General features: G+C 46.6%; 1 protein-coding gene across 2 annotated transcripts in view; it reads left to right on the top strand.

Annotated features, from left to right (window-relative positions):
* WDR7 (WD repeat domain 7) overlaps window positions 1-12956 on the top strand; it is a 356850-nt gene that overhangs the window by 53204 nt on the left and 290690 nt on the right. For both annotated transcript variants that reach the window (XM_066602521.1, XM_066602523.1), the window contains exon 14: window positions 4944-5158. In XM_066602521.1, the coding sequence (XP_066458618.1) occupies window positions 4944-5158 (215 nt within the window). The remainder of the gene's footprint in view (window positions 1-4943; window positions 5159-12956) is intronic.

The raw sequence follows: 12956 nt of genomic DNA, 5'->3' as shown, positions 1-12956 counted from the left end.
TTAAGTTTTTTCCCAGGTCGGCTGGATCTCTTACGGTAGTAGAAGGTAACACATTGCAGTGCGTTGGGACTGTTGCTGTTTGTTTGGTTATAGGATGATGCTCTTCTTCATCCATTGTTTTTATTGCTCTCTAACGCTCTTCCGTCTGACCGTATGGAACAATATGTGTGCGCGGCTGCAGTGCGGTACTGGAGGCGTTGCATCCCCTGTGGTCGGTGCTCTGCAGGTCTACAGTCTCACTGGCCCTAGGCGGTAGGTAATCCCTGCAGCCGGTGACAGTAAAGACCTTATAGATTAACCTGGCAGTACAGCTGGGACCAACATCTAGCCGCACACAGGGAAGTATCCCATCCACATGTATGGCTGGTGTAGAGGTGCTGGAGTACCAGGCCCATCCACATGTATGGCTGGTGTAGAGGTGCTGGAGTACCAGGCCCATCCACGTGTATGACTGGTGTAGAGGTGCTGGAGTACCAGGCCCATCCGCGTGTATGGCTGGTGTAGAGGTGCTGGAGGACCAGGCCCATCTGCATGTATGGCTGGTGTAGAGGTGCTGGAGGACCAGGCCCATCCGCATGTATGGCTGGTGTAGAGGTGCTGGAGGACCAGGCCCATCCGCATGTATGGCTGGGGTAGAGGTGCTGGAGGACCAGGCCCATCCGCATGTATGGCTGGTGTAGAGGTGCTGGAGGACCAGGCCCATCCGCATGTATGGCTGGTGTAGAGGTGCTGGAGGACCAGGCCCATCCGCATGTATGGCTGGTGTAGAGGTGCTGGAGTACCAGGCCCATCCGCATGTATGGCTGGTGTAGAGGTGCTGGAGTACCAGGCCCATCCGCATGTATGGCTGGTGTAGAGGTGCTGGAGTACCAGGCCCATCCGCATGTATGGCTGGTGTAGAGGTGCTGGAGTACCAGGCCCATCCGCATGTATGGCTGGTGTAGAGGTGCTGGAGTACCAGGCCCATCCGCATGTATGGCTGGTGTAGAGGTGCTGGAGTACCAGGCCCATCCGCATGTATGGCTGGTGTAGAGGTGCTGGAGTACCAGGCCCATCCGCATGTATGGCTGGTGTAGAGGTGCTGGAGTACTAGGCCCATCCGCATGTATGGCTGGTGTGGAGGTGCTGGAGTACCAGGCCCATCCGCATGTATGGCTGGTGTAGAGGTGCTGGAGTACCAGGCCCATCCGCATGTATGGCTGGTGTGGAGGTGCTGGAGTACTAGGCCCATCCGCATGTATGGCTGGTGTGGAGGTGCTGGAGTACCAGGCCCATCCGCATGTATGGCTGGTGTGGAGGTGCTGGAGTACCAGGCCCATCCGCATGTATGGCTGGTGTGGAGGTGCTGGAGTACCAGGCCCATCCGCATGTATGGCTGGTGTAGAGGTGCTGGAGTACCAGGCCCATCCGCATGTATGGCTGGTGTGGAGGTGCTGGAGTACCAGGCCCATCCGCATGTATGGCTGGTGTAGAGGTGCTGGAGTACCAGGCCCATCCGCATGTATGGCTGGTGTGGAGGTGCTGGAGTACCAGGCCCATCCGCATGTATGGCTGGTGTAGAGGTGCTGGAGTACTAGGCCCATCCGCATGTATGGCTGGTGTGGAGGTGCTGGAGTACCAGGTCCATCCACATGTGTGATTGGTGCTGGTGCTGCAGTAACAAGGCACAGTCGCATGTATAAATAGCGTTAAGGTGCAGTTCCAGGCAGAGCCATATGTGTGAATGATGCTGAGGTGCTGTGATTAAAAGGCACAGCCTCCTATATGAATGGTGCTGAGCTGCAGGACAGGGTGCAGCACCAGGTGTTCAGGTGTAGTACCATGTACAGCCAGTAGTTGCAGCGGAGCACTCCGCCGTTCCTCCAGAAATCACAGCAGGAACACTCCTTACCCCTTTTCTCACTAGTCATAGGGACCTTTCCCCTCATTAGTCACAACAGTGACCCTCCGTCCTATTTCCCAGTAGTCACATAAAGACCTTTCTATTCCCCCCCAGTAGTCCTAGCAGTACTTTCCCCATTAGTCCCAGCAGGGCCTTCTCCCCTACATTCACCCATATCATGCTGCCACGATACACATCGTGCTGACCAGAAGTTACCTACATATTAGTAGCCATTGCTAGCTCTCGTATGGCGTCCGTATACCCCAAACGGGACTATGGATCGTGCCTGTCTCAAGCAGTCGACCCCATTAAAATGAAGCAGCCGTCCTCCTGCCGCCTTCCAGCATCTCCAGTAAATAAAAGGGACTTGTAAGAGTTCTCCTTTTTAATAAACCGGTGGCGCTCGCTATCACACCGCCATGTGTTCCACTTCTTTTGAAGGTTGATCAAGAACCTACAGGGGATCTAAGATACACTTCAATGTGTGTCTTTAGATTGTCTTGCAATCAAAATTAAATTAGGTAATGCCCCCCGCGGGCTTCTGTGATAGAAGGAGCGGCAGCTAGAGAGCCTGCAGCTTTACTGGTGATTCCACTGTTGATACATCCAGAGCCAATTACAGCAACGATTTTCTCAAACCAGCTTAGTTGCTCCTCACAGCGGAGTGTTTCAGTATACCTCCTGGCTCCACGGCTAAGGATGCAAGGATCAGAGTGCGGAGCGGAGCAAGCGCAGCTATTCTCACGGACAACTGAAAAGATGTGCGGCTTTTTGTTTGAAGACATCCCCCGTCTGAAAGTGATTTTAGATAGATTATGGCTTCCACATTCCTGTAAGGTTCAGCATTCAAGTGGGATTAAAGAACAGGACAAAAAATATTTTTCTGTGGTCTTAGATTGGCTATTACAGAACATCTCCTTCAAAAATGTAATAAATGAAAAAAAAAATTTCTTTTTTTTTTTTTTTTTTTTTTTTAAATTCATGTATTAGTGAAGGAGATTACTTTAAGCGGTTCTCCGCTTTGGCAGTCCCTACTTATTAGAAGAGTTCCTTGACAATAAATAGATAATACAATGACCTCTTGCTGCGACCCCTGGTAATACGCTGTAATCTGTGAGGAAACCTTGACAGTAAGTGTTCTGTTTCCCTGCAGCTCCCCCACAGGAGGAATGAGGTATTACATAGTAGTGTCCATTCATATCATTGGGTTTTCTGTATAATACAGGACAGTCCTCCAGACCAAGAGAAGCTCTTTGTAGCCACTCTTGAGGATTAGACTTCTGAACAGAATATCACCTATTGAGGATATATAGAAATTGATTTTCTAAACTGAATAACCTCTAGAAAAATTAAAGTTGCCAAAAAATGTAAGTGAACCATTTAAAATTACCGGTATTTCTGCAGTAATTACTTTTGTCATTGGGTTAAAACTGAGTCTTTAAAGGGATTGTGCCAAGATGGCATTCTCCGTTCAGATGCTCTACTACGGTATATGAATATCATGGAATAGTGTTCTTTGTTTAGGACCCTACTCTCTCAGTAAGAGCGGCTCCTATTCAGGCAGACCTATTGCTGTCCCGCTACAGAGCATTCATGTGAATAGGTGTCCTGTCATGCTGCATTTCTTCTGCGATGTCAGACTAGCTGCGAGTTCTACTGCAAAATTAGTTGTTTTCTGGGGGTGCCAAGAATGGGACTCGGGGCAGTCGGCTGATTACTCTGAGCCCTGCATTCTCAAAGGGGTTGAGCATCTTGGTACAATCCCCATTAACCACATCGAGATGCTGTGTCATGACCTGAAGAGGGCTGTGTATGCAAGGCATCCCAGAAATATTAATGAACTGACAAACAATTGCAAGGCGGATTTGTACAAAATCCCTCCTCAGTGTTGTGCAGGTATAAGGTGATTGCTGCTGAAGAGGGCTCAACATGTTATTAAAAGGAACCTGCCAATACCTATGTACCCATGAACCGGTCCTGAGGAGTCTGTGCATGTCATTTTTCTACTCACCTGGCTCCCCATTTCTGCTCTGTCACCCATGGAAGTCAGTCTCAGCGGACTCATTTGTGCAGCTGTGCTAGCATGCATGCCCATAGAGAACAATGTGTGTGGGCTCATCTCTGCAAGCTATGTATGCGTGCACACTGTTTTTTATGAGAGTGCACGCTCACAGCTACAGAGATGAGTCTGCTGGTGCCAACTTCCACGGGAGACAGGACAGGAACGGGAATCCAGGCGAGATAAAAACTGCATGATGCTCATAGGTGGTGACAAGTTCCATTTAAATTAAAGGGTTCACTTACTTTTTCTCCCTGCTCTCTAGATGTTAATCGGTGTGCTCAATAAAAAAAAAACTTGAATGGTATAACTGTGTTATTAGTTTGTGTATGTCTTTAATAATTGTGACTCGAATAACAATCGGATCAATGTAGAAATCCAGGTCATTGCAAAAGGTTCACTTACTTTTTGTTGCATCTGAATTTTCACAGGTAATTGCAAGAGACGTTTTTGCTGTCTAGGTGTATGCAAAATTAAAAATTTTAAGTAGTTTTTGAAATAGTCTAAGTTAAACATATCTTTTAGTTTTGTGTGTAAAGCTCCCGTGTTTCTCCATGGTAACAGACTACCCGACCAACCTTGTGTTGTCTGATCCTTCCGAAACCGCGGTACTGTGATCCTTCAGACATACCCCCCTCTTGTCTGCCCCCAACTTCTTGGTAATCTACTGAATGTGTGCAAGGGACATATAGAAGGGAATAAGACTGAAGAATCAGACTACAACTGGGTTTGTTTGTAGTCTGTAACCATGGTGACACATTTGCATGCACTGGAGCTGTATGCAGAAAATGGTAGGATATATGTTTTTACAAAGAAAACTATTTTGCTAGGTTTGTAATGAAGAAGTTATATAGTTGATACATAAAAGGTGAATGCAGGGTGGTCTGTTGTATACTATGTGCTATCCTGCAGTACTCGGGTGGTCTTATGTGGTGATGTTCTAGTCTAACTAATGGAGAGCCCATGAATGTGGACCCTGACGGTGTATTTGTATTCTTGAAGGTGCGCTGGATCGCTGTGTGATGGGCATCACAGCTGTGGAGATACTCAATGCTTGTGACGAAGCTGTTCCTGCTGCCGTTGACGCGCTCAGCCATTCGGCAGTGAACCTAAAGCAGGCCATGACTAGACGCAGCCTGGCAGCTCTAAAGACCGTAGCGCATCACAAGCTCCAAACTCTCGCCACCAACCTGCTGGCCTCCGAAGCCTCAGACAAGGTAAGTGACCATGCTCAGTACTTGTGTGTATTGTACGTTCAGGACTATGTATCAAACCCCCTGTTATCAGAGCTGCAGCTTCCAAGACCCAATGCTGATTTTGCTGGGAGAAATTGCCGTGAGCAGCTTATTTCCCCTACGGCGCCCTCTACAAGGTACATGTAGCATTACATGTGGTCGTTCAAATTATTATCCATCCAGTTACAGAGGTTGTGCCAAGTGCGCAACACCTCCCAGAATGTCAGATCGGGGGGAAAAAGATGATTGCTGCAAGTGCAGTCAGTGGGAAGCAGTCGGCTGATTTTGCTGGGGCAAGCTGCAGCAGCTACACACTCCCCCTGCAGGAGAAATGTAGTATTACAAGAAGATTATTCACATGATGGCTGTCCTGTAATACCAGGACTGTAGAAGGTCAGCCAGATCAGGCGCTACTCTTACTAAGCGGTTCTCTGTCCTCGGTCATAGCGGGGGATCCCGAGCGGAGGTCAGCGCTGTATGACGTCCATACAATTTAAAGAGGTATTCCAGTGACATTACAGGGGTTCTCCCATGATTCACATCCCCTCTGTTTTTGGTTGCTGCTGACCAGGATCTGTGTCTGCTGTAGCCAATGACTCGCTGCGGCAGGGACCATCTATGGTCAGCAGTATTGGGCAATGAGACGACTCCAAGTTATCAATGAGTGCGCCGAAAATAGCCGAATTCAGGCGCTCTGCCATCTCCGGCGCTCTCGCTGAAATGACTGGAATGATGGCCGAGCACGTGTGCTGTATTGGCCTTGCCGGTCTCTTGGGTGACATGGGAGCCCTGTTCTAGTGATCATTGGGGGGCTCGCTGTTGGACCCCACAATCGGCTAGTTAACTGCTCTCCTCTGGATAAGGGATTACTTAATCTCACCCAAATTACACGGAGCGGCAATGCTTCAGATCCGCTTCAAAATCCGGAGCATTTCAGCATCAAAAACCGCGCCAAAACCGGCATCGCCGATGGGGATTTCTGCCGTTCAGCTGCAGCCGGGAGCAAGTTAAAGGTTCTAGAAAATCGCCGCCCCTTTCTTCACGAAGAGCGCCGCTTACCGCAACACCCGGAACCCCTACTGGGCACACGTCTGCATCACGTGACCAACGCTGGTCTGGTGACAGTCGAGTGATGCAGACGTGCGCCCAGTAGGGGTTCTGCCTGTTGCGGTGAGCGGCGCTCTCCGTGAAGAAAGGGGCGGTGATTTGCTAAGCAATCAAAATCCGCAGCGGTAGCGCAGTTATTAATGCGAAAATGCTGCAACGTATGGACGTCCGCATTGGTGTCGGCGCAGGAAGCGCTATGGAAGGTAGAGCGCCCATTCATGTCAGTGATCACTGGAGGACGGCTCGTCGGTACTGAAAGGGTTAAATGGCTGAACAGATCAACGCAGCCTGTCTGACCGCTCCAGCATTTGTAATTCCTCTCATTGTGTTGTATGCTGGTCAGGGCATGCTGGGATATGTAGTGCAGTTATCAAATTATGATATACAGGGTGGCCACAGAAAAGTAGGCCGGAACCACACTCTTATGAACGCTGTCTAAAAGATGTTCTGTCTCTGTTGCCCATAGCAACCAATCACAGCGCAGCTTTCATTTCTTACACTGCTGAGGTAAAATGAAAGCTGCGCTGTGATTGGTTGTTATTTCTTATACTGATGAGGTAAAATAAAAGCTGCGCTGTGATTGGTTGTTATATATTATACTACTGAGGTAAAATGAAAGATGCGCCGTAATTGGTTGTTATATATTATACCACTGAGGTAACATGAAAGCTGCGCTGTGATTGGTTGTTATAGATTATACTACTGAGGTAACATGAAAGCTGCGCCGTGGTTGGTTATTTCTTATACCGCTGAGGTAACATGAAAGCTGCGCTGTGATTGGGTGTTATATATTACACTGCTGAGGTAAAATAAAAGCTGTTCTGTGATTGGTGGTTATATTTTATACCGCTGAGGTAACATGAAAGCTGCGCTGTGATTGGTTGTTATATATTACACTGCTGAGGTAAAATGAAAGCTGTGCTGTGATTGGTTGTTGTATATTACACTGCTGAGGTAACATGAAAGCTGTGATTGGTTGTTATATATTATACCGCTGATGTAACATGAAAGCTGTGCTATGATTGGTTGTTATGTATTACACTGCTGAGGTAACATGAAAGCTGCGCTGTGATTGGTTGCTAGGGGCGTGTGGTGCCAGCCTACTTTTCAGCGACGCATCTTCATAGTGCTACATTTCTGCTTTGAGAACGGCCTCCATTTTTTTGTTCTTTTTCCTCTCCAAGTGGTAGTTTTGTAATCTGTATATATGTTGCTGCGCGTGTCTTCATTCACTATATACCGTGTCCCCGTTTATACTCCGGGAATATATTTGCGGGAAGTACGGTGGGGTCATGCCGTGTGATACCCAAGGAGACAGTGTGGCCGCCATTTATCTGATGGTCGCCGACCAAGGACCACTAGACACTGTACTCGCAGTGAGCAGAAGGGCTGATCCGCGCGAACAATAAACAGGCGCATGTTTTGTGCGCTGCGAGGACTCAGCGATGTGAAATCCGTGTTTACGAATGGATTTATTCATCAGCAATTTGTTTTCCTCGCAGAATGTTGTATTTTTGGACGTCTCGGCGGGAGGAATCGCCCGTTTTCTATGGGTCCTTGGAAAAAAATGGCATGCGATGTGTATGTGAGTGCGGCGCGATTTATTATTGTATTCCCCATTGAAGTCTATGGGAACCATTAGCGATCGTTTCACGCTCGGGAAGATGACCGGGTCACAGAAGCCATGTGGTTTGTAATCCAAAACACGTTGCTGTGAAACGCGCACATTACCCAGCGCGATATCGCAGTCACCCGTGTGAATGTAGCCTAAGGCGGCGAGGAAAACCCCTGCGTAGCGCTCCATTGTCATTTTTGTATTTCGCACAGTAGATCGGTATTTTAACTTTTAAGGCGCCGGATCTGTAATCCAACACTACCTCTGTCTGTATGTCCAATTATCGTCCGTTTATCTGAACGCCAACGTGTGTTACAGCTGCTGAAAGGGTTAAAGGCAAAACAAGAAAAATATTAAAAGAAAGATATGTAGACGCCGTCCTCATTACTGAGTACTGATGTAATTAGGAGCGGGCTCACACAAGCGGGACTTCATTGCCTATTACACGGCGAATGGTGTCAGTGGAAGTACATTGACTTCCATTGATCAATTCACAATTGCGTATAATGCGTGTGTAAAAAAGAACGCAGCATGTTCCGTGTCACCGCGTACTACACGCGATAGAGCCCGATGGTTATCCATGGTGACCTTTCGTATTAGATTTTATGTTAAACATATTTGGGTGATATATTTTATTCCTTTCGAAGAAGAAAAAAAAAAATGTACTGCTGCGATCTATATTTAGGAAAACAAATGAAATCTTGCAGTTCTCACTCTGACTACAGCACCTAATACTAGTCTGAAACTTCCTGTTCTGTAGAGAAAACCTCTCAGCCATCATCTCCTTATCAGCACACTGAAAGGTGAGACTTGTATATAAATAACACAGGATCCACCATTCGTGCAATATGTGATGGTCACAGCTCACCCCCTCCCTCACCCTGCACAGATAACAGAGTATGCCCACAACACTCTCCCATAGAAGTGAATGGGTCCCCTCCTGCCCATTGTGTGAAAGGTCCATGAAGCTCCTATAAAGCATAACTGTAAGGCTGGGTTCCCACGGGATGTAATCTCGGCGGACATCTTGCGGTTTTGGCGAAGCAAAAAATGCAAGATTTCCGCCGGAAAAGCGTAGCTTCAAAACCCGTGGCACTTAACTGTGGGTTATGGAGCGGCTTGTAACTCTGGATCAGTACAAGATAAGTAATGTATGTACACAGTGACTCCACCAGCAGAATAGTGAGTGCAGCTCTGGAGTATAATACAGGATGTAACTCAGGATCAGTACAGGATAAGTAATGTATGTACGCAGTGACCCCACCAGCAGAATAGTGAGTGCAGCTCTGGAGTATAATACAGGATGTAACTCAGGATCAGTACAGGATAAGTAATGTATGTACACAGGGACTCCACCAGCAGAATAGGGAGTGCAGCTCTGGAGTATAATACAGGATGTAACTCAGAATCAGTACAGGATAAGTAATGTATGTACACAGTGACTCCACCAGCAGAATACTGAGTGCAGCTCTGGAGTATAATACAGGATGTAACTCAGGATCAGTACAGGATAAGTAATGTATGTACACAGTGACTCCACCAGCAGAATAGTGAGTACAGCTATGGAATACAATAGATGATGTAACTCTGGATCAGTACAGGATAAGTAATGTATGCACACAGTGACTCCACCAGCAGCATAGTGAGTGCAGCTCTGGAGTATAATACAGGATATAACTCAGGATCAGTATAGGGTACGTAATGTATGTACACAGTGAATCCACCAGCAGAATAGTGAGTACAGCTATGGAGTACAATAGATGATGTAACTCAGGATCAGTACAGGATAAGTAATGTATGTACACAGTGACTCCACCAGCAGCATAGTGAGTGCAGCTCTGGAGTATAATACAGGATATAACTCAGGATCAGTATAGGATAAGTAATGTATGTGCACAGTGACTCCACCAGCAGGATAGTGAGTGCAGCTCTGGAGTATAATACAGGATGTAACTCAGGATCAGTACAGGATAAGGAATGTATGTACACTGTGACTCCACCAGCAGAATAGTGAGTGCAGCTCTGGAGTATAATACAGGATATAACTCAGGATCAGTACAGGATAAGTAATGTATGTACACAGTGACTCCACCAGCAGAATAGTGAGTGCAGCTCTGGAGTATAATACAGAATGTAACTCAGAATCGGTAAACTTTGTGCATTCTGTAAAAAATTTTTTTTTCTGAGACAGTGTGGGTTTAATTCTTGTTAATGCATGTAAGGGACTAGAAGAGAATAGAGCAGTAAGGATCTCTGTGAATCACGTGGGTGTACTGTCCCTGTAAATATTATTTGATGGTAGACATACTCTTATTTTATGCTATCCTACCCCCATAGGGGATCTGATAACAAAGTCAGGACTGCTCCTGCCCCAGCTGACCCTTACTACACAGGACCTCATTATTAACCCTTTTTGGGACCCATCAATCGCTCGTATGGTTTAAATACCAGCGAACTGATGAATGGATTCTCCCCGAAACGCTTTTTCGTAATCTGATCACGTACTTTATTAAATAAAAGGAGACGTTCTCCACACCTCTGGTCACTACCTACTTGCTTTAATCTGGAGTGCTGCACCTTCTCCACTGCCAGTTGTTAGTCCTATTTTTGCATGTAGTAAGGTGACCTCTATGCAAACTAATTAAAGCTCATATTTATGTAATGATGGTCATGTAACCCTACATCAGTACTCACTTGTCCCAGTTGCTATAATGTCGATTTTTTTGTTTTACACCTTAATTAGGGTTAATAGCGGAACATGTCAGGTACCTCCATTCCTCCTGCAATGTTTGTGGCCACACGACAACCTCGCGCCGCAGTAATTGTAGACCAGCTTAGTAGGAAAACAATTACAGAGGAGAGAAGGCTTAAGGCTGCCTGTCCAGGGGTGTAGCGATATCCCGCGGCGGATCTCCACCGCCCGGTAGCAGGGGAGAGCTGACGGTTCCCTGCACTGAGCCTATCTGATAGATAGGCTCACCGCGGCAAATCGCAGCATCGCTATGGTTCCCCGCTTGTGGACAGGGGGGCTGCACTTTCCGTAGCAACGCTATGGAAAGCGTTCACTGCGCTCCCTGTGGCGGATTATGGCCGCAGAGAACGCAATACAAATTCGCCTGTTGACAGGCAGCCTAAAGGGGTATTCCGGAAATTAAAAGTGAAAGTCGTCATTAGTGGCTAGGACAGGAAGTGGGAACGCCAGCTGCATTCCCATTAAAATCTTTGGGAGCGTCACTCTTTTCTTGGTCAGCACTGAGGATAGGTCATCAGGGCAAAAAGCCCATAATACCCCTTTAACATATCTTAAAAAGGGTTGGAGCCCCATTTTATCAAGCATAGCTCTAAATTTCCAGTATGCAGATACATAAATGCTAAAATGTTGCCTGCTTGCAAGTGGCCGCTAGGGGGAGTTATAACAGCTGTATGCATACTAAGTTCAATGTGTAATCAGCCTGCACTGAGCTCCCTCTAGTGGTCGAGCTGTTGTTTTGCATTCTATTTGTATATGGGGAATTTGGAACTCTGTATCACACAAACAGAGCCCTGGCAGCCATAAAAATATATTCTGAAGCTTAGGACCACAGATTATGGGGATTTTGTAGAGTAATAAACACAATAATAGGGGTGGCAGTCTCTAAAAAGCAAAAACCAGACTTATATTTATAGAGGAGGTGGTTGCAGGGTCTGACTGCTCATATTATTAGGGGACCTATAATGTAAAAGAGTTTCTAAGCTCGCTTTAATTTGTCTTCCTTGTATATGGCTATTCATTTCCTATAAAATAGCATTTCCGAAGCATGTTTTTTTAGAACTGTGCTGTGCCTCTGTTGTTCCTCCTGGAAAAGTATGAATTAACTGACTGGGTGTTACAGTTGGAGGTGTGTCCCTATGCTATGTGTCACTGTCATCACTGATTGGACAATGTTGGTGTCTGCAGGGACACGCCCCCAATGTTTACCACCCACTTGTCCATGGATCCATACATTTCCAGGAGAAATAACAGAGGAATAGCATGATGCAGAGTTCTAAGATAAGATGCCCCAGAAATCCTACTGTATGGTAAATGCAGGCGGTGGAGCGCTCGGCTCTGCTACATCAGTATGACTGAATCATGCTGTCCATGTAGGATAGCACGCGGGATGATGAGACTCTCCCATTTCTCCTTTTTTATGTGAACAAGTTATCTTTTCACCTTTTCAGAAAAGTGTATTTTGGTCCAGTAATACAATAATTCCCTGCAGGCTCGGGCTTTACTGGCACAGTTTGAGCTGCGAGCTCCTGTCCTGTCTTGCCGATTAATAATTTACTGCTGCAATTCTCATATTACCAGGCGGAAGGAAAGAGCGAGCGGGACAGCGGCAGCCTGTGCTCTCCTTGTTAAGCACTGCAGTGTCTTCCTACAGTAACCTCAGTGCTGGGGATTAACCCTGTCCTCTCTGGGAAGGTTCTAGAAGGCCCTCCAAGGAGGATCCTTGTGGTCATGGCTTAATACCTGGCTATTGGTGTCGCTTGGCCCCAAGATTTGGCCCTTATTTACACAAATGCATTAAGAGTATTTGAAGAGGGGACTGATTTTAATCTGTATGTCCATATTGTATCTGTTGTTGCGTTTTTGATATGTTTGTGTACTACAGAGGAAAAAAGGAATTTTTAAAAACTTATTACTCCCCCCAGCAAGTTGGTTACTCATTTTATTGACCTCGGAAGGATTAAAGACTGAGTCAACCTTGAGCCGGCTACCTGAACCATGCAGGGATTGAACTCGCAACCTTCAGGTCATGAGCAAGAGCTTAGGACTGCATTCTGCTGCCCTAACGCTCCGTGCCACAAAATGAAGAAAAAGCATCCACAAAAATGAAGGCTGTTTTTTTTTTGCAGCAGCAGAACACACCCAAAAATCCATATCCCCATTTGTGAGTGTTGCCTGTTTGCACAGATTGATATTGCTGAACTGTAAAAGACCACACCAGTAAAAAAAAATGTTTCCATTCCTGCACCCCTCACCTGATCGTCATACTCTGGAGGGTTCCTCTGTGTAACTTGCAGCCACTTCCCTGC

Source organism: Eleutherodactylus coqui, chromosome 5 (genome assembly GCF_035609145.1).
Source record: "Eleutherodactylus coqui strain aEleCoq1 chromosome 5, aEleCoq1.hap1, whole genome shotgun sequence".
In the NCBI taxonomy this organism is placed as follows: domain Eukaryota; kingdom Metazoa; phylum Chordata; class Amphibia; order Anura; family Eleutherodactylidae; genus Eleutherodactylus; species Eleutherodactylus coqui.
The sequence above is the reverse complement of the archived record's forward strand: the minus strand, read 5'-3'. Positions and strand labels throughout refer to the sequence as shown.